This window comes from Lepisma saccharinum, chromosome 16 (genome assembly GCF_977018435.1).
Source record: "Lepisma saccharinum chromosome 16, izLepSacc3.1, whole genome shotgun sequence".
Taxonomy (NCBI): domain Eukaryota; kingdom Metazoa; phylum Arthropoda; class Insecta; order Zygentoma; family Lepismatidae; genus Lepisma; species Lepisma saccharinum.
Genome location: NC_139244.1, coordinates 25,017,644 through 25,038,454, shown reverse-complemented (window position 1 = coordinate 25,038,454; position 20,811 = coordinate 25,017,644). Strand labels below are relative to the sequence as shown.

Genomic DNA, 20,811 nt, shown 5'->3' with positions numbered 1-20,811 from the left:
CCGAAGAAAATGCATGAAAAAATTAGAGAATTTGGGTAAGTTAAGCTACGAGAATTGGAGCTCCAGAGGATGAAACGGTTTCGGAAGAAATTGGAGTAATTTTGAACGGCTACAGAGGGGATTTTTTTTTTTTTTAAACTTCGTCATGCAATTGTGAGGACTGTACTAAGTGACTGCTGCACATGATAGGAACAAATACCATGACCATCCAGAAGAACTTGATTGCACTGCAAGGCATCGTGAGAGAGAAACAAAGGACTTATAAATACATGTCAGCAGGGTATTATTATTTATCAACCGCAAGTGCCTTCTTAGGACGTCCAGGAAGTCACTGCCATTTCGGATGATGAAGGTGTAGAGGATTCAGACTACATTCCTCTATGCGGAGACGACAAAATAAAAACCAAAATTGTTGTGGCGGCGAGGGAGCTCCCATGTACTACATCAGGAACATGACACAGTAGCCGTCGTGACAGCAGCCCTCCCTATAGGCCCACCGGACAGTGACGGTGGAGGACACCTCGAAGGTAATTCAGAGAAGCAAGTTGTGATGACAAGGGAATGCAGTGTAGCCAGCAGAGGTTAAGGTCTTAAGTTGGTCATAGTATCTCCAAAAATGGGATTAAAGATTGGATATGGATACCGACATCCTCCATGCGTGCCACTGGCTATTTGACTGTGTGCCAGAGGCAGCGTGATGATGGAAGATAGCAACCAGTAACACACGAATCATTACTTTTTTTATATTTTTTTTTCTGCTGGTTTTGGTCCACTCCATTGCTTCCTTTCTTTTGATGAACAGTTTTAGATGTATTTCCTTATTCATTGAGAGACACAGCTTAGTCGATACTGCTAACTTAGAGCACCGAAGGCAAAGTCTGGGTGAACAGTTACCCTCTTCATCGTTACTATTTTTGGCATATCTGGTTTGCGCCAACAGATGTTGTCTGAGCGCAAATATATTTTAGTGGTGATCTGCCCTGATTAGAAGGAAAAAATTAAGACCCCTTTTGTTACGAAATGTTATCCTTTATTCACATCACCAGGCCCTAATGAACAACCTATATTTCAGATAACATTAGCCACAATTACAGGTTTTGTAGTTGTGTGGTTGTATGTGTGTGCGTCACATAGACTTCATACTTTGCCTCCAATTTTGCATCGTCATTCTTAATTTTCCGAGTACAATACGGTGTTCCGATAATGTAATTCCCCTCTTAAGGACGAAGCATGTGGCAACAAGGCAATGTCAGTTCTCATTGAGGTTCGTACCAGCGAACAGTCTCAACAGTGCAGGGCTACATTGAAAATTTAAGCACGTTACATTGAAAACCTCATTTTTACAACAACTTTCCCCTCTTTCCATTTTTTGCCATTTGGACTAATAACGCATTTGTCCTATGGTGTCAGACTTTTGAAACACCCTGTACATATACAGATTGCCAAAATTTGAACTATTCTTATTTCATGGGGTTAATCTGACACTATTTTGAATGCTACCGTTGAGTTCTGGCACATCCAAAGCATGATGTTTGATCCAAAACATGATCAAATAGCTGAAAAGGTTATTTTTAGACTTTTCGCAGCCATATTGGATGCCATATCTAGTATTATTGTATAAAGTGGGTCTTTTTAATTTCTTATTATCATAATACAGTTATAAACTGCAAATTAGGTGAATAAGATGTCATGGATGATAAATAACTGCAATAAACTACCAGGTTTCAGGTATAGAATCTTCGTCATGACCACCATTTTGAAGATGCCATTACAGACAAACGAGGGCTTAAAAACTTGGGGTCTGGGGTGTTTTTGGTTCGGGAAGTAATGTAGTATCCCCCCCGCAAGGGCACGTTCTCCGCCGGAAGTGAAATTTTTTCCGGCGTTCCGACCCCACTATCAGTCTATGTAGGTAATTGTACAATGTATACCATAATGCAACAGTTTTCTGTGGCATCATTTAACAAATCAGGAGCTTAACTTTCATGTCAAAATCAAATGTGTTTATTGGAAAAACATGTCACGTAAGTTGAGGAAGTGTTTTGCATAAGTAGCTATAAAAATTGCAATACTTGCTTAAAAGAGAGTGCATGCAAATCTAGTTGACTTGTTGTCACCAAACCTAAGCTTGTAGTGACATTACTTGGTTTTTGAAACTGTTTTGTGTGTCACCGTTCTCATAAGTGCTGTCATATGATTACCAGTTGTGCATTTAGTAATTTTTCACATGTAATTCCATGTTTTAACCTTTTGTTTTCAGATTGATCTGATGGGTCATAGTATTTATGAGTTTAGCCATCCTTGTGACCATGATGAAATCAAAGAGATACTCTCCGTCAAACCACCTCTTCTCCCAGCGATACCTCGATCATTCTTCATCCGAATGAAATGTACACTGACAAGTAAAGGAAGAAATGTCAATCTGAAATCTGCAACATACAGGGTACGTCTGTTTCTGCTTTTAAGTTTAATTATACTGTCCCTGTCAAATACAGGGTGATTCAAAAAGGACTTGACAATTTTGAATCGATTGAGGTGCCATTGCAAAGCAAAACACATCACGTTTGTCATACAACATTCATGTTGGGTTGATGTGGCTACCATTTGTAACACGGCATACATCCCACCAGAAGTCTATTTCATTCCAAACCCGATCTTTAATGAAACCCCACAAGAAAAGATCTAGAGGGGTCAAATCTGGGGAGCAAGGTGGCCATGCAATTGGACCTGCACGACCAATCCACTGACTTGGGAATCGGGTATGAAGAAAATCTCAGACATCTACGTGGTAGTGTGCTGGTGCCCCATCTTGCGGATAGTAAAGGTGTCCATCTTGCTCATCCTCGTCGAACTGAGGAATTAGAAAATTTTGTAGCATATCCAGATACACGATACAAGTACCATTTATGGTTGCCTCCTGGAAGAAGAACGAGCCAAAACACACAGCAAGCACGTTCCACACAAGTAAAATTAGCCATTTTCAAGAACAATGCTGACAGCGCTACTGGTGGGTGAGTTCAGTACTAATGGACTATGGGAGTCAAAACTTGATGTGTTTTGCTTTGCAATGGCACCTCAACTGACTCTGTAAGTTATCTGAATAAATTTCTATATGCTTTCAAACTTGTAAAGTCCTTTTGAATCATCCTGTATAGTTGGACATTGATCATACATTTTTGAAGTGCCTATGGTTTACGAATTTATAATGCAAGAAATGAGACAAGGGACCACGTAGGTAAAATTTATAATGCAGGAAGATGTAAAATCAAGTGATATAACATTGGGTTTCACCATTGTATCTTGTGAAATTTGCCAAAGGTGCAGTATTCTAACATCAAGTCAAAGGCATCGTACAAAACCAAACCAAATTATAAAACCAAAATAATAAGGCTAACCAAATTATAAAACCAAAATAATAAGGCTTTACATTGTATGTATTCATTGTAGAATTATTTGCATGTTGAGGGTGAATCCAATGGAAAGTCCTAAAGGCAAAAATGTAATGGAAAGAAGAAGTGTTAGAGAAAAGCATTTCTTTATACTGAGAGTTTGGGAAATGGCATTTATCCTATTTACCAAAGAAGTTGTCTAGGGTTAATGAATATGTGATGGCCTGCCTGATGTTACAGTTACCAATGATTCCAGAGTTCAATACTCAGTATAGGCACATTGCACTGTGGTTTGGATCCCTGTTTAAACTGTAGATCCACGCTGCCACCACCGATCATGTTCTATTGGACCCCAGCATTGTGGACTATCGCCCGGCATCACAGTTTCCATTGCAGCAAGCTCCGGCGCAGGACAGGCATGAGAATTCTGTCCCACTCCTCCCTGCAAGCTTTCCATAGACCATCCAGGGTGCGAGGGCGGCGATGTTGAAGACGTTGTTTCAACAGTCCAAATGCGCAAAAATCCATTGGACTGACATCTGGGCTTTTCACAGGAATGTCTTCAAATGGAATTCAAACTGAATTCCTAATTCCTCTGCCATTTCCTGATAAAAACGTAGTGATGTTCTGGCGGTATGACTCGAAGCCTTGTCCATATGGATCATCACCTGGTTCGCGTCCATTCCATACAATTGTGGGATGTCTCTCCAATAGATAGGTGTCAGAATGAAGTCTTGGAAGTATCTGGCATTCACCTTCATGTTTTTGTCCACCTTGCGTATGTATCATCAATTTACCCTCATATCCGAATCCCGTCACAACCATAAAGCCTCGAGGGAAACTTTCCCTGCACTGACGAACAAAGTTTATGCGCCCCTTGCCGTCAATGTCAAGGTATGTGATTGCCCGAATGTGACCACCAGCAGTGAGATGGACATATGATTCATCCATTGTGACAACTTTCTTCCATTTGGAACCCGCCAGGTACTTTTCATAGTTTCCTGCAGTTCGGCAATGTGACGCAGTAAAAGGTGGTGTACACGGGCCTTCCGCACACACTTCAACCTGAGGCGCTTGCGAATTGTTTTGTTCACAGTTGACGGTGCGAGGTGAAATCTGTGGGCCATATCACGTTGAGTCAGGGAATTTTCATGGCACGCCAATCGACGGATCCCCCTTCACACTACGGGTGACACTTTGCTTGCAGCCCTTCTCCTGGTGGTTTTTGTGGGTGAATGTTTCGCAAGGAGAGCCTGTTGTGTGTAACGGGCCACAATAACTTTCACAGTAGTCACCCCGAGTGTTAACCCATTCTCCCGACACTGTTTCACAATGTGTACGTATGAAAACTTAGCATGGAAAAGGGCCATTACATAACCCTCCCAATATCGGTTGATTTTCGGCGCCATTTGATAACATTCAGTACCAACACTCACGCACCTACAAGGTCAGACAAGACACTGCTTCCGCCAGCAGACCCATAGTTCCAGCATGATATGCCAGGTGGCAGCACCGAATCGACAATGTCGGATATAAAGCGAACAACCTCTGTAGTGTGTTAATGCTTGGGATAGAACAGATTTTTTTAAGGTCCCTTTATATGAATACAATGGTGAAAAACTTAGGTGTTAATATATGTCACTATGAATAGGTTCAATTTAATAATTGTAAATTTGAAAAAAATATTACTTCTCTGTTGTGGCTAAATGTGTGATCAGTTGGCTCTGGCAAAGTTGATAGAAAAGTGCTGAAAAAAATACCATATGATGCAATGGACATTGGCTGTTACCAACCCACAATTGGAGGGCTTGTGTGAAACATGGTGATATTTTGGTCATTGTTGAGTTTAATAAGCAGTAAGTTATTTGAAGCTGTACTGTAGATAAATTGTTTTTGTGTTTTGTTTACGAATTTTAAAAATGTTTGAGTCCAATGCAAATTGCATGACATGGCCATTACTCACAAAAGTGGATATTGGCTATTTTTACTTTGTAACTCAATAATGACCAAAATGTCACCATGTTTTACCCCTAAGCCCTTCAACTATGAATTGTAAGAAATTGGTAGAAAAATAAAGTCAATCATTTATCTTTACCCAGCGGCGGCTCTACCCTCAGAAAAGCACTTGCTTCGCCAAAATATAGTTAAATTAATACATTTACAAACAAGGAGATTCGAATCTCACAAGCATTCGAGCTTATGGCCACCTCAATACCTGGCGCATATCCCCAATTGTTCTCTTAATTTGCTCCGGCCTATCCGAGCCAACACAGTGTGTGTGGCCCATATGTTGATGCATGCGCAGAGGCATAACAAAGTCTCCGTGGGAAACTGAGAAAGAGGGGGTAGCCATAAGACACCAGCAGAGCCAATTTTTGGCTGGCAGACAGGAGAGCTTTCACATTGTGTTGACATAGTTGCAAACTTAAGAGAGAAGTAGCTAATCCTGACCGATTTGTAATACTCGGAGAAGTAATTCGCGAGAAAGATACTTTCCTGCCTACTTGGGAAGAACAAACGTAATATCTTCCCAAATGTATATAACTATTTAGATAGATGTGTGTAAAGAAGCTATCCAGACTTTTTTGTTATCTCACGTATACAGACACACACTTGTTGCAACTGATGTTGACAATATTGAAGACATTTTCTGTAAAAGAGAATTGTCTAAATATCAAAGGCAATTCGCATCACAAGGAGATTTTTTACTTTAATATTTGTAAAAAATCACACAGAAAATCTATCAGTATAAGAATTTCATTTGGAGATATAAAATTTTAAAATCTGTAGATCCACAGTTCATTTAGCAGATAATCATATTTCAGTTGTTAGTAACAAAGATTGTTGATGTATCGTCTGCCGTGCTGGGGTTGCAAATTATAAACAAAGCAAGGCGAGAATACAGTGTTTGACTCGGTGTCTCTAATTGTTCAGTGTTTTATTTTTTAGTGAAGTTAAAGTGTCCAATGGTGTGTGAAAGGACGGGTAGTGAGTGAAGTCAGATTAGAGCATTATTACATACACCATTTTCCGAGGTACTATATGATATTGAATTAAAAGTTAAACAACTTGGCCATCCCACGCCAGATTTAAACATCAATTCTATTTAAAAAAATAATGGTAAAAGTGACAGCCGTGAAAATTTTAATTGTCACATTTATTTCCTAGAAACTCTGACCGACCTCCGTGCACAGCATGCTATGACGCCAGGGATCACGGGTTCTTTGTGAGTGTTCACTCGTCCTTATCTTCGTGATTAGCCAAAACTAGTACAAATATGAAGTAAAATAAACCAATCTGAGGAACTCTGAATTTTTGTCTGCACTTGTAGTAAACAAAGTTCCATTTAAAGTACCTCTTACATTAGATTTCTATGACATACGCTAGCGAAGATTTTTTCGATATCTTGATCACGTTGGCACTACCCATCATACTAGCTGCCAGCTGCCACTGTATGTACCTAACTTATATTTGAAGAAAAATCTTTGATTTTGTAATGTATGAATATACACAAGTGTTGTAATGATGTGGAAAATAACATCAATAGTACAATGAATGATTTTCAAAATGGAACAGATATCAGTTGTCTCCACTGTAGTAATTTGTGACATTAAATATTGCTTTTATATTGCAGGTTATTCACTGCACGGGCCATGTTTTTACTGGATCAACAATAAAAAAGGAGGAAAAGGAAGAATGTGGTTCAGATGCTCCAAATAACCGCTGTCTGGTTGCTATTGGAGAACCAATCCCTCATCCGTCAAACATTGAAATCCCTCTTGACAAACAAACATTTTTGAGTAAACATAGTCTTGACATGAAGTTTACGTATGCTGATGACAAGTAAGTACAGGTGGAAAGTGTACCTCTTTTCATTTAATATAGTGTGTATGTAACAAATTCAAATACTTGGGAGTAATTTGAACAAATTAAAACTAAAGGTGTGGACAAAGTCCATATACCCCCTACATATATTATTATCACAAAGGTAGAATGTACCTCTTAGGAATCTAAAATATTAGTATGTGTACCTCTGTGGTCTTTATCTAGCTAAATTCACCGTTTGCTATCCAACATTGTTGGGTGTCACTCTCTAGAAGACTGCACGTACCACATTTTTAAGTTCATAGTTTGTTAAATAATTGTGCTTCCTCATCTCCTCCTTGATGAAACCCCAGAGTGTGTTACCAGGTGTCGTTAGAACAGGGCTTCTTGGAGGCTATGGGAAGAGGAGCCAAACAATTGTTCGATCCATCTATTTTTAAAAATCTGCTTTCACCAGGCGTCGAACAGCCAATGTGAAATAGACTGGTTCCCCATCAGAATTCCGGTGTCTCGCACTTGATGGAAGAGACAAAAATGTACATTGTACATTTGCAGATAACTAACTTTAACAACAGAATCAATAAAAAGAAATGCATACCAAAAATATGCGTTGCTGTCATTCTAGCCCAGGTCATTTACATGAGATGGCTTGTTCTCACCTTCTTCGGGGATTTTATGTTCCCCAAACCACACATTGAAATCGTAAATGGCATTTTTATCAATTTACTAGTTAATTTGATGTGCGCATGGACCCACACAGCGGCTACCCAACACTCCATTGCTATTCTCACTGTGATGTCCTTGGTGGTCAAGTGATTTAAGTGGTCTAGTTTTGATCTTTGTACTGAAGTTTCCAGGTTCAAATTCAAGTGTGAGCATGGATGTTTGTTAGTGTCCCTTCATCAATTGTATCATTTCATCACTCGGCCAAAAGTGGCAGAAATGTGATGCTATATAACAAAAATACAAACACTATGATTTCCTGACTACCTTATACCACTACTTACGATATGTCTAGGTACTTGGAGCTATTGACTTACTCAATTCATTTATCTCAAGATCTCATGTTATCTTTCTTCCATTTTCCGTGGCAGAGTGGTTAGCACAGCATGATATGACACCAGGGGCCCTGGTTCGAATCTTAGCCTCCAAAGTAGCATAAACCAAATCAATCAATTAATCAATCTTATGAAAACCAATGTTAGAACATCACATAAGAAATTGTGTTTTATGTGCTGGTAAAAACTGTAAACTGTACTGCTCACATAGTGTTCACCGTTCTATTGATTTCAGTTAAAAGAACTAATTAACTCCTCTACATATAGCTGACAAGTAGAATTCTCTCTCAATTTTCACTTCCCTATTTCTTCTCCTATTCTTACTTCAACTCATTGCTTTGGGTACAGCACCTTGAATAACGCAGTGTGGAAAACTGCACTGTTCTGGGTGCTCTGGCTGGTTCCCCTCGAATATGATACCGCTAGAGGTGCTGGTGTTGGCACAGCTGCATGGTATTCGTCTGCTTATAATGGAAGTAAATGGAGTTTTCGCTGCAAGGTCAGGTTCTTTTACATGAAGCATTTCCATGAATGTGCTAAATGCTATGATATTTGGTACAGTGGTTGCGAATATATTAACGAACATTATAGACAGTCGACCACGTCCTGTTATCGTTACTTTCATTAATAATACGGGACAAAATATACGCGTGAAATGCTCTTGCTATCAAAATTTTTGTTTATGAATTAGGTTCATTATTATTATTATCATCATCATTTGTTTTAAACATATACACACTGAAGCATTTGTATTTTTGGTCTCTTTTCTTCCGCTTTAAACTAATCGCGGCGATGAAGATAATGATGATTGCATGAAATGACAAGGGGAAACCCACAAAACTTTCTTAGTGCCATCGACATGAGTGTAAGGAAACTTTCAGACCAATGAGACAAGCGACATGAGATGTTCACACTGATGTGACTAGTGACACAGACACTTCCAGACTGTAAAATAGCATTCATTGTGCATGAGGGTCCAAACAGAAAACGACACGTTCATATGCCGTATTTGCATGCTACTTGTTACTTCGGTCTGAAAGCTCCTTAAAGAAAGGGTGCTCAGACCGAAGCGATGCGCCACAGGGAGAGTTCCCAACAACATGGTTGGTGCCTTCAGTCTATTAGTAAGCATTTGCTGCGAATTATGTGAACAGCAGATCTAGGCAACACGATAAACCGCATGATACAACAACAGATCTAGGTGACACGATAAGCCACACGTGTGTTTGTGTATCGCTTATACTGGGCACTTTTCTCCAATAGCTTGCAACGTGTTGCCGTGGTTTGTTGTTCGTGCATGCACGATGCAATGAGTGTCTTGCTTTAGGGAGATTGCGCACCAAAGCGGCACGCGACACTTATCGTTTTAGGATTTCACCAACCGAACGCTAGCCTGTGCTGCCCGTCATGCTTCTACGATGTGAAGTGTTGCTCTTGATTGGCTCGTTTCCAAGTGACATGTGTCACGTATTGCTTCGGTATGAAAGTTGCCTTGGACAGAAGGACCCGTGTCGCTTTGTCTAAAATCTCCTTAAGGGAACGGTGCAGTCAGAGCTCGTGTCCCTACAGTTCAAAAGGCTGCATTGATTGCAAGCAACACTTGTGGTTTGTCACCTCAGTATGAAATATCTCTAAGGATACTATCGATATTCTAATAACATAGAAATATAAACTCTAGCACAGAATCCAACACCTGACGTCCGGAATCACATTGCGATGTTTCTTCTTGTGTTAAGCATGCTATTTATTTATTAATTTTATTTTACTTTTCTTTACAAATTAATGCCATTTCGTGACTGCAAATCACTCCACAAATATAACTGTTTCCATCAATTCATGTACCACCTTTCAAGACACAAATCTACACAATATATTCCAAAAACTAACTAAGCCACATTACTTTCATAAGAAAATTAGCACAGATTCTGATCGCACTGCCATCTATGTTGTCATCGTCTCGGTAACCAGTTTCTTGGGTCGTTTTCCACACTACGTTATTCAAGGTGCTGTATTTTGGGTATAGATTGCTTCAGAGTCTTCTCTTTCCAATCTGTATTAGCTTTCTTTAGGATACCTGTATGTTTCCTCCACTCTATCACATGCTTTCTCTAGATCCAAAATACTACAAGCACTTCTTTCCTTTCTCCACATAGCTTTCACCTCTTTCCTACAGTAACCCATTGGAATTCCTGTATCTTTTCCCTGAAACCAAACTGTTTGTATCCTAACTCTCCATCAACCTTAGCTTACAAGGGTTTGTATGAGTTACTAAACCTTTTGACGTCACAACCTCCTTCACATATCACTAGGGAATGGATTTTAAGGTGCAGCATATTTCCAAAAATATAGTTGTTTTCATACCGATTGTTTGAGATGTTTTTTAGGACATGAAATCAAGTAAAATGAACACACTTTGTTCCACCATTGTGTGAGATTAGCACATTTATCCCCTTTTTACTCCCTCTTTGCTGCTTCAGCACCTTTTTCCCCCTCCCTTTCTTTCATGTTTTGTTAAAAAATTGGCCAGAAAAATAAATGATTTTTCACTCTTCTTGAGCAGCTACATAAAATCGTATAGTCTCATTTCATAGAACAGAACGAGATCTATAAAATTGCATTATATAGTCATTGCAGCCCCAATATTTCCCAAGATAATGTAGCAAAACCCTCGAGACAAGACACAAACTTGGACAAAACCTATTCGGCAGGACTGCAGTTCTCGTGCATTACATACAGAAGGTGCAGAAAAAGAGAGCATTGAATAAAGGCATTTTATCAGGTGTTTTTTTTTTGGAAAACATTTTCAGAACCTTTTTTTTTTTTTCACCCTTTCCCAACCGTAATTTTGCACATTAAAATAATTTCCCTACATATCGCATTGTCTGTGCGATACCATTATATCTACATAGAGCCACATATTTTTGGTAAATAAAAAAGCAAAATTTCGGTATAAAAACTGAGTCAATTTCGGGTTCAAAAGCGGTAAATAAAATAAAATATCGGTGCTATAGCGGTGAAAAATTGGATCAAAAGTGGTATATAAAAAGACATTTTGGTTTTAAAATTGTGAATATAATCCTAAATTTGATTTAAAAACTACACTTATTCCACAGAATTAACATTTCACTTCTAATAGCCCATTTATGTAGTTATCAGAGTATTAAGTTTATTTCTGTGTAAAGGAGTCAATTTTTGTTTCTCCAATATTAACAGCAGAATTAATCAATTTTCTGGGAATTGCATAACACTCAGGATAATTCAGAGCTCAGAAGGTGCCGCGTTGGTGAATAAACCCTAAATTTCGTGTTTAAGAGTTAATTTCGCTTTTTGCAGTTCATTTCGCATTATTTCGTGACAAAATATGGCCACAAAATGCACCTCACACCTTTCAAAAACATGAAAAACTAACACTACAATGTATTTTTTCAAATTTCGTTTTTTCTTCAAAAACGAAATATGCATGCCCCTATATCTACAAGATAATTACTCAAATTTGGGTTTCCGCAATGGCATAGTGGTAACCGTGTTGATATATGTCCTAACATGTCCTTCCGAACACCCCTCCTCGGAACAGCTGAATGAGGGATCTGTTTACCTGACAAATATTGACTTGGAAACGCTCATTGTAGCATGTTTGCAGTTTTATGGCGAGAACATTTGTGACAGCTTCCTGTTATTTCCACACACTACTCTTATGCATGTTGAAAGATCCCAGGGGATCCCCTGGAGGTGAGGATAATGTATTTGACTAATTTGCACCATCCAGACTTCGCCAAAATACACCACACCTAACCCTTAGACTGGGTATATTTTGTCAGTATTTTATGACCAAACAAGATTGGGCAATCGCAATTAGATTTTATCCTCAAATTTTCAATCAGTTATCTCCCTTATTCTGATAGTCACATTAAATATCATTGGTGGCAACAGTGGACTACGGTAACTGTTTCATTTTTGAATAGTTGAGCCACTTAAAGTATCATTTCAGTTACTTGGGATGAGGACTTCCACTGATATTTTGTTAATTTACAACACACATTTGACATAGTGTTCTGTATTTATACAGACACTCATGACAGGGAATCTGTTAAAATGCACTTGTAATACCCTCCAGTGTTTGAGTCGCAAGTTACAAAATGAGACTTAAACTTTTTGTCTGGGATCTAACTGAACCTTTTCGGTTTGTCTTACCTACACAGAACCATGAACATAAAATGACACAGCACACATATAGCTAAAGAGAAAATAGCATGTTCTGAAGGTAAAAGCAAGTAAAGGGAGCAAGCACTGCAGCTGATGCATAGAAGCTGCAACATCACAGATGATCCTAAATATTCCTAGGTTTGTCTGTATTTTTTTTCATTGTACTGTCGGAACCCAAGAATAATGTACATTTCCACACATTTTACGCTCCTGGTTTTATACAGGTAACAGAAACATGTTCCTGCTGTGGTGAGTAATTATCACAGTACGCTACGATGTTTGATTTCCTGGGTTCGAATCCTGGCATGGGTATTCTTTATGAGTGTCCATTCATCAGATCATCACTATCCTCATAATTGCAATTAGCCAAAAGTGGCAGAAAATAATGCTAAATGACAAATATCAAATAATAAAAAAAAAACGTGCTCTGTTGAACACATGGTGTAAGATTCTGTCCAGCCACAATTTTTGGTGACTGTTCAATTCTGATACAGTATTTACTTTAATTCAGAAACAGGTACCATTTGATATTTTTAGATTATTGGACAGTGGGTTATTTCCTTCATATTCCTTTTGTCAATGTTATTATTTGCTAGTTAAACACAATCCAGAGTGTAAATGAATACTTTATGAAATTCATGAGAACTCATTGACAAAGAATGTTTTAACATTGATTTGCATCCTAGACTTTCAGCTTCACAGTGTGAAGCAATTTGCGTTCCTTTCATTGACAAACAGTTAAGTGTGACATATGATTAGGTTTTCGAAATTTTAATGCTGACCAAAGGTGTCACTACGAAATACATTTCAAAAGTAAAGTAAATGTAAAGGTACCCCTGTGCACGTGCACATACGCCATGAAGACATATGGGGTGATGTGGAGGTAGAGCTCCACATATTGTTCATATCAGCCATAGTTGGGATGATGTGATCAGCATCATGCCCAGCTGCCTTTACCTCCAGGGCTCCCCCCAGGTAGCCATTGATTTGAGGTTGGGTGAGGCCCAGAGCAGGGACAAGGCCAGAAAAATTCCAATCTTAGATCACCCACCCTGGGAATTCAACCCGGGTCTCCTGCATGACAGTCAGATGATCTTCCAAATGAGCTAGTTGTCACAGGAACAGCATTGTATCTAACCTTTTTGGTAATAAGATGTAAAGCCAGAAAAGGTTGTTCTGAGCTTCGAGAATATGGTGTATATACTATGTGGCTATGATGCCGCTATGATATTAGTTAGATATTTTATAGATAGATGGAAGATACCATAAAACTTCTGTTTGGAATTTCGGAAAAAAAGTAATATGGCTAGTTGTGCTGTTTCTGCAAAATGTGGTGTTTGTTGGGTGTTCATTTGACCAATTCATATTTGCAAAACTATTTCTTGTTGTTGCAATTCAAAGGGAGAAATGTTTCTCATGTTTTCATGTTTCTCAGTGTGGGAATAGGATACAGATTAGAATAGACACTAGTTTGGGTTCTTAAAATCAGGTTAATTTACCAGAGGTAATGTTTATGTTCATATGCATTTATTATTGATTTTTTATTTTGTTTAAAATTGTATTTCAAAGTTCATGTGCTTTTTTATGGTTTGTGGTGAAAATTGTGATAAGTCTTGTCTGGCTGTTAACACTTACGTAGTACATACATGTCATGATACCTTGACATGTCAAGAGACTGAGAGAGATCTAATTGTGTGTCTTACGTTTTAGTTCCCTATAACTATTCATTAACCCCATATTAAATTTCTGATAGTTCTACTAATGTAATGTTATTGGCATTTACATTCATATCATTATCGTAATAGCGTACACATTTAGGTTTGGCATAGTGTGATTTGAAGCTCCCAATCCCTGGTCTGTGAGGGTGGTGACACAATATTGACACAATAAGATCACAAAGGTCTTACATGAGACAGGATTCCAGTGTTAGAGTTAGCCAATTAGGTGCCATGTCTTCTAGATGGTCTGCACTGAAGGTCAACTTCGCTATCCAAGCTAGAGCTACCAGTACTTCAAGTGATGTACCACTGTTGAGATTTGTGTAGTGTGCAAGTCATTTTATGTCTGACATGAATGGTGTTCTGCTAGACCTAATTTCTCTGGATGAAGGATATAGGTATGACACATGATATTCATGTAGGGCCTAGAATTGACTTATGTGCTGTACAAGTCCCAAGTTGTCAAGACTGCACCATAGGATGACAATATGTCCCTTTTTGACCAGGATAGTCCCATTTCAGAGGAGTGTCCCGGACATCCTGGCAATATTATTAAAATACCACTATTTGTCCCGTTTTATAAAAGTCTAGAAGTTAGCTTGAAAATCAAATCTAAATTCAAGAGAAAATAAAATATTGATGGATTTTTTTTAGCTATACTGTGGCAAAACAGTTCTACTGTTTCAAGCACTTCATAACTGTTAAAATGTTCCGTTGTCGTCGAGAATGTTCGAGCAGATAGTTGTACTGGTTTGTGTGTGTTCGATATATTTGTAGAGCAATGAATATGCATGGCCAAGAAACTTACATGTAGTTTCAATACAAATCTGCAACAAGAATTTAATTCCTGCATCTCGATAAAAACTGAAAAGACAAATCTCACGTTTTGTGTTATATACGAGGTGTGGCTAGAAAAAAACAGGATTGATGTTGCTGTCGACAAACTGCAAGCACGTCAAGGTCAAGCGGTGCGTGAATGTATAATGTAATATCCTGCCTATCGACTGTGTGATTGCCCAGGGTGCACGGTGCTCAGTTCCGCTGTAGCTTGTGGACGAAGTGAACCGTACATCTGTGCTCCGTCGAAAAAATGTTAAGTGTGAGAGTTTAACAGCGTATCAATGTGAAGTTTCTTATGAAACTCGGAAAATCCACCACAGAAACTTATGGTTTGTTGGATGAAGTGTACGGAGATGAGTGTTTATCACGCACGCAAGTGTTTGAGGGGTTTCAAAGGTTTAAAGAGGGATGGGAAGTGACCGCGGATGACTTGCGTCCTGGACGGCCTTGCACGTCAAAAATGGAATCAAACATTGCAAATGTCGGTGAATTGTTTCGAATTGGGTACCGGAAGATCAAACTGTCAACCAACATTATTTCATTACGGTGCTGACGACCCTTCGTGAGCGAGTAAAAAGATGACGACCTGATTTGTGGAAAAGCAAGTCACAGATTCTTCATCAGGGCAATGCTCCTGCCCACACGGCATTGTCAGTCAAGGCTTTTTTTGAACAAGCATGGGATCCCAGTGTTAGAACATCCACCCTATTTGCCGGATCTCGCTTGGTGCGACTTTTTTTAATTCCCAAAGGTCAAATCAGCCCTGAAAGGAACCAGATTTACGACCGTAGAATCTGTGAAAACAAAAGCGATGGAGGTCATGAACATGGTTTCAGAAAATGATTTCCAACACTGCTTCCAGCAATGGAAGATTCGAATGGAGCGGTGTATCGGTAATACAGGTGAGTACTTTGAAGGGGATAATGTTCGTATTGTGCAAAATAATCAATGAAAGATTTTGTAGCAACAGTCCGGTTTCTTTCTAGCCACACCTCGTATGTGATGCAAGTTTTTCGGGGAGTTCTATCAACTGTTGGTGAAGAATAAAGTTGTTCTCAAGAAGACTGCTTCTTCTGATAAATACTAATGGCACTCCTTAACTTCAGCATCGGGCTAACATCAAAGGTTGATCAGAAGATACCAGAAACACTATGTAAATCATAGCTATATTATAGTAATTAATTCCTTTTGACAAAGGAAGATCATATTTGATTTATTGTTTATGATGTATCATTTATGTGATCCATATTTTAATAATAATAATTTAAAGTGGTAGAGCAGCCACAGGCTGAAATTCGACCATGAATAAGGAATTTCTAATTTTAATTCTAATAATTATCCTTAATTGATTTTTCAGAAAAGGGGGGGGGGTACTCACTTTTCCACGAAGCTGTTTTTCAAATTTCTTTTAATTTCAGTGGCCACTGCCACCATCCTCGTTGGAACATGTTGTACTGTTACTTGGCATGCTTCTATTGTTTTTAGTTCTTTGGCTGCCACTAGGTGCACTGTTGTTATCTGCCTGCCTGCATCAACGTGTCTGTATTTATTCACTACCACATCTCTCATTTCCCAAATATTAATGCATATTATTGTTTAAGGTATTGCTGTTCTTCCATCATAATCACATTTTTTACTACTAGTAACATTGATATAGATAATGTACTAAATCTGAAAACTTGTCATTACAGAATTGGCGAATTTCTTGGTTACAATCCTGAGGATCTGATTGGAAAGTCAGTGTATGAATTCCACCATGCTATGGACAATGATGCCTTTGAGAAAGGATTCAAGAGTTGTAAGTAGATATTTTGAAGACCTGTTTTGCTATTCGTATGTTTTAGATCTTGAGTCTGTCTGCTAGAGGTTTTAAGCACAGCAAATACTGTAGTTGTGTGGGAACAAGACTTCATTTCTTAACATGAAAGGAAGATTTCACATCGAAGTTAGAGAAAAGTCCCATGCTGGGCAACACGTTAGTGTGAAAAGTTTAATTTATGTCTCAAATTTTTTTTATTCTGACTTGTCGATGCTACATGTCACTCGTCACTTTGATATGAAATCTTCCTCAAATTTACGTGATGAATCTTGTCAATCATGTGTTTATACACTAGACAACACCAGATTCAGTGCAGATTGCAGTCTCATTTATACTACCTATCCACCTCGAGTACATGTTTTGCCATGCTGACAGTATGTACACCTCGTTTGTTAGCTTGAATGCTGCTGTTAGCTTTTTGTAAAGTGGGAACGTAGTTACGTGTACTTTCTAAAAGAGATTTTCAAATATTATTAGTGTTGTTCAGGTTGTGTAATACTTGATGTGCAAAACATGTTTTAACAACCCGTATTTTTTACTTCTCTGGGAGATGGTACGTATCATAATAGGTTCCCCTGATTAGAGAAAAGTAGCAAGCCAAAAGCAATAACCTCCTTCGTCGGCCGTTACTCTCTGAAGCATTCAAAGAATGCTAAGTCAGTATCAAATCTATCTTCCTGGTTGATTGAAAGGAAGTTGTTGATCAACAGGTATTAGGGAGCAATAACCAGGTGGAGGAAGAAAGGATAAGTTAGAGTGTAACGGGCAACTTGGGGTCTTTTGCATTGGTACGAGGAAGGAGAAAGATCGGGGAGCTTGAGCGAGTCAGGATAGAGCATTTCTAGGTGTCTTCTCCAAGGATTTCTTCAGCATCGAATAGACAGGTAATATCCTTCTCTAACCATGTTGATCTAAACTGGAAGACATAAAATCCAAGTTCTTAGTGTTGTGCCATCAAGTGTGATAAGTAACCTCTCGCCATTACCATCGAGTTATCTGCCAAAGGGCGAGTGCTCACCAGTGAGGATGAATGAACGACGACGCTACATCACCCAAGCATAATGGTTAGGATTCTGGTAAGATCCCAACGAGCAACAGTTCGTTACGGTATCTTTTCTTGCTGAAACAACACTTTCCTTGTGATTATTATTGATAAATCATTATTATTGTTATCATGTTGTTCTAAGTTCACAAAGATTATTTTTTTTAAAAAAAAATATAGAAGGAAATAGGAAAAAAAACTCATCAGACACTGAAACATTTTAAAATCGTCATAGCAGTGGAGAGTATTGTCAACCATAGAATAGGATGGTGCATAAGGAAGTAAGCATCGGACATATGAGGTTACCAGATCAAGAAAAATGATGAAAGTTGATACTAAACAGTGTAGCCTTATGGCTAAGATTAAGGCAATGAGAGTGATGTAGTGGAAGGACTGATGTGCTTGTGGGAGTTGAGGTTCATTTGGGGTTGGGATTGGTAGTGGGGAAGTTAAGGAAATCATAGTTTTGGACCCTTTCAGGCATCAAACTTCTACCAAACCTGCTAATATGTGTAGTAGTTAGAGTACTGCAATGAGTGTTTCTTTTTTTTGCTCGAGCAGCAAATAGTTCACACGGATAACTCTAGATGGCATACAGAATTGATAGTTCTTCCACTCGAGTGAAACTACCAAATAAGCGAAATACACTTGAACTCTCGAACCCTATTAGTACATATTATTTCCGTAATTTGTCTATGGTAATGGGTCGTCAAATTTGGATAATGAAGTATAAAAGATGAAGTGAGATTGAAAAATATGTGAACATAGTCATCATCTCCATGTTAAAATGCAGTTTTGTATATCTTACCGAGATATGTGAAAATGAAATAGATGATTATGGGCTGAAACTACCTAGACTGACATTTTATGTTTTCTACGATTATTGTCACATTGAAATGATGTTCGATTGAATGTTATAACTGCATTTTATTATTTCGCGGAATATGATTATCCTTTTCGGTAAGTGAACTTTTACACGTACGTACTTGTTGCATTGTGATACGATATTTGTAATTGCTTAGGCAAGTCTGTCAGCATGTGTATCCATTTTACGTTTTGGTCTGTAGATATTGCATACTTTCATTTGTGCTGTATTTGAGTCAACATAATATACAAAATTATTATTTAGAATTGTAATTGCATAGAGTGATTTCCTTCCATGGATGGGTTTTAGGTTGACAGTACTACTTATTAGGTTCTGAAATACGGGATATTGTCAATCATTCCACTACGAGTGCTGTACGCGTGGGAGATCCAAACGAGTTTGAGCGAAGGAAGGAGGTCCGATGCAGTACTCTAGTAGTAGTGCCTTCCAAGATATATAAACGCTAAAAGAGCGAAGTGGTAACAATGATGTGAAACAAGTAACATCTTTATTCCATTGTTTGTTACTAATGCTCAACAGACATGACAATAGCACTGGTGATGGAGACAGTTCCATTATGCAGTGGTCACCTGGTATGGCAGTATATACAGGGATACTATAACTGATTCATTCAATTTCAAAACACTGTAGTTTCGAAAGTAAATATTTTCTCCTCGTAAAAGTCAGATACACTGCTGCACAGTAACATCCTGGTTTGTCTGCCAGTGACAGTACCCCTAGTGAAAATGCAGAGTGGTGTAAGAGCACTGAACATTGTTCCAGACCAAACCATAAAACCTACACCACCATACCAATCTCTTTGGATGATGCTGGTGGGGATGGATGTACCTGCTCCCTGTGAATGTGCACATACACTGCAGACTAAATTCAGATTGGTTGAAGAAAATTACATGGTGCCACTGCTCATGTGACTGTGTACAGTTTTCTCCACGTCAGTCCCCTTGGGCTATTCTGTGATTTATAATAAACAATATGCACCATGAGGGCATCGAAGCATAAGGATCATACTCTTACAAACATCGGTACACAATATGCAAGGCTATGCCAATCTCTGTCGCTACACCAGGTATCCCACAAGATCCCCTACTGTGTTTCATCTCCCAACTTGCAAAACTATCAGACTATAAAGGGAAGGTTAATGCCTGATTACCTTTTAGTAAGGGACTTGTGTGGAAACAGAATTAATTTACTTTCCCTTGGTAGATAAGGTTTAGCATAGTGCGGGGGCAAAAATAGCAAAAAGCAGGGGGCAACTGCTTCCCTAATGGACATTTCCACTCAATTTTTTTTACAACAATTTTAAAAACTACACCCTGGGAAAATGACCCCTGCAAGTTCTCGCGTTTCTCTGCGTCCAGTTTAAGGCAGAAGCGAGACTTCCAAAGTTGCGAGGCTAGCGTTGCGCTGAAAACACGCCGCCGCCATGTTACTACGTCACTCCTTAGGGAGAGCTCGTTTGTCGTCTGCTTCGAGCGTCCAGTTCCGGATGGGTAGCCCACGGTGAGCGAACACGTGCAGCAGTTTTACAAATCTATACCGATTTAAATAATGGAAGAAGGAGCGATAGGAGAAAGGAAAGCTATGCTTTGTAATGATCATTCTTCTATGAAATATCCATGCTGCTCACGTGCAAGATAAATGAAAGGGTTCAGCTGCGTGTGTGTTCTCAGGCCATGCGAAAAATATTGCTTATAAAATTGGTTGCTGACCAGACACTCAAAAATATTTTTTAAACTTATATTTATCGATATTTACCGTAACCTATGTAGTGCAAAATAGGAATTTTCACATTCTTCACTTTATTTATAAAGCCTATTTAACTTTCTTTTCCATAAAGCAATTTCAGTTTGTGTTCCATTTCTGTTGCGCAAATTATGATAAAATATTTTTGTGCAGATAAGAAAAAATACACTGAGAAGATTACATTAGTTGCACAGTACATATCTATATTTAGTTTATGTATAATTATTACAAGGAAATAATGTGTATAACCATGGGCGTATTTAAGGGGGATTCAACGGGTCCAACCCC

At 38.6% G+C, this 20,811-nt stretch overlaps 1 protein-coding gene across 5 annotated transcripts in view; it reads left to right on the top strand.

Annotated features, from left to right (window-relative positions):
- Nucleotides 1-20,811, top strand: part of LOC146000352 (uncharacterized) — a 322,131-nt gene that overhangs the window by 161,901 nt on the left and 139,419 nt on the right. For all 5 annotated transcript variants that reach the window (XM_083137897.1, XM_083137896.1, XM_083137895.1 and 2 more), the window contains exons 4-6: nt 2,261-2,443; nt 7,024-7,232; nt 16,725-16,831. In XM_083137897.1, the coding sequence (XP_082994023.1) occupies nt 2,261-2,443; nt 7,024-7,232; nt 16,725-16,831 (499 nt within the window). The remainder of the gene's footprint in view (nt 1-2,260; nt 2,444-7,023; nt 7,233-16,724; nt 16,832-20,811) is intronic.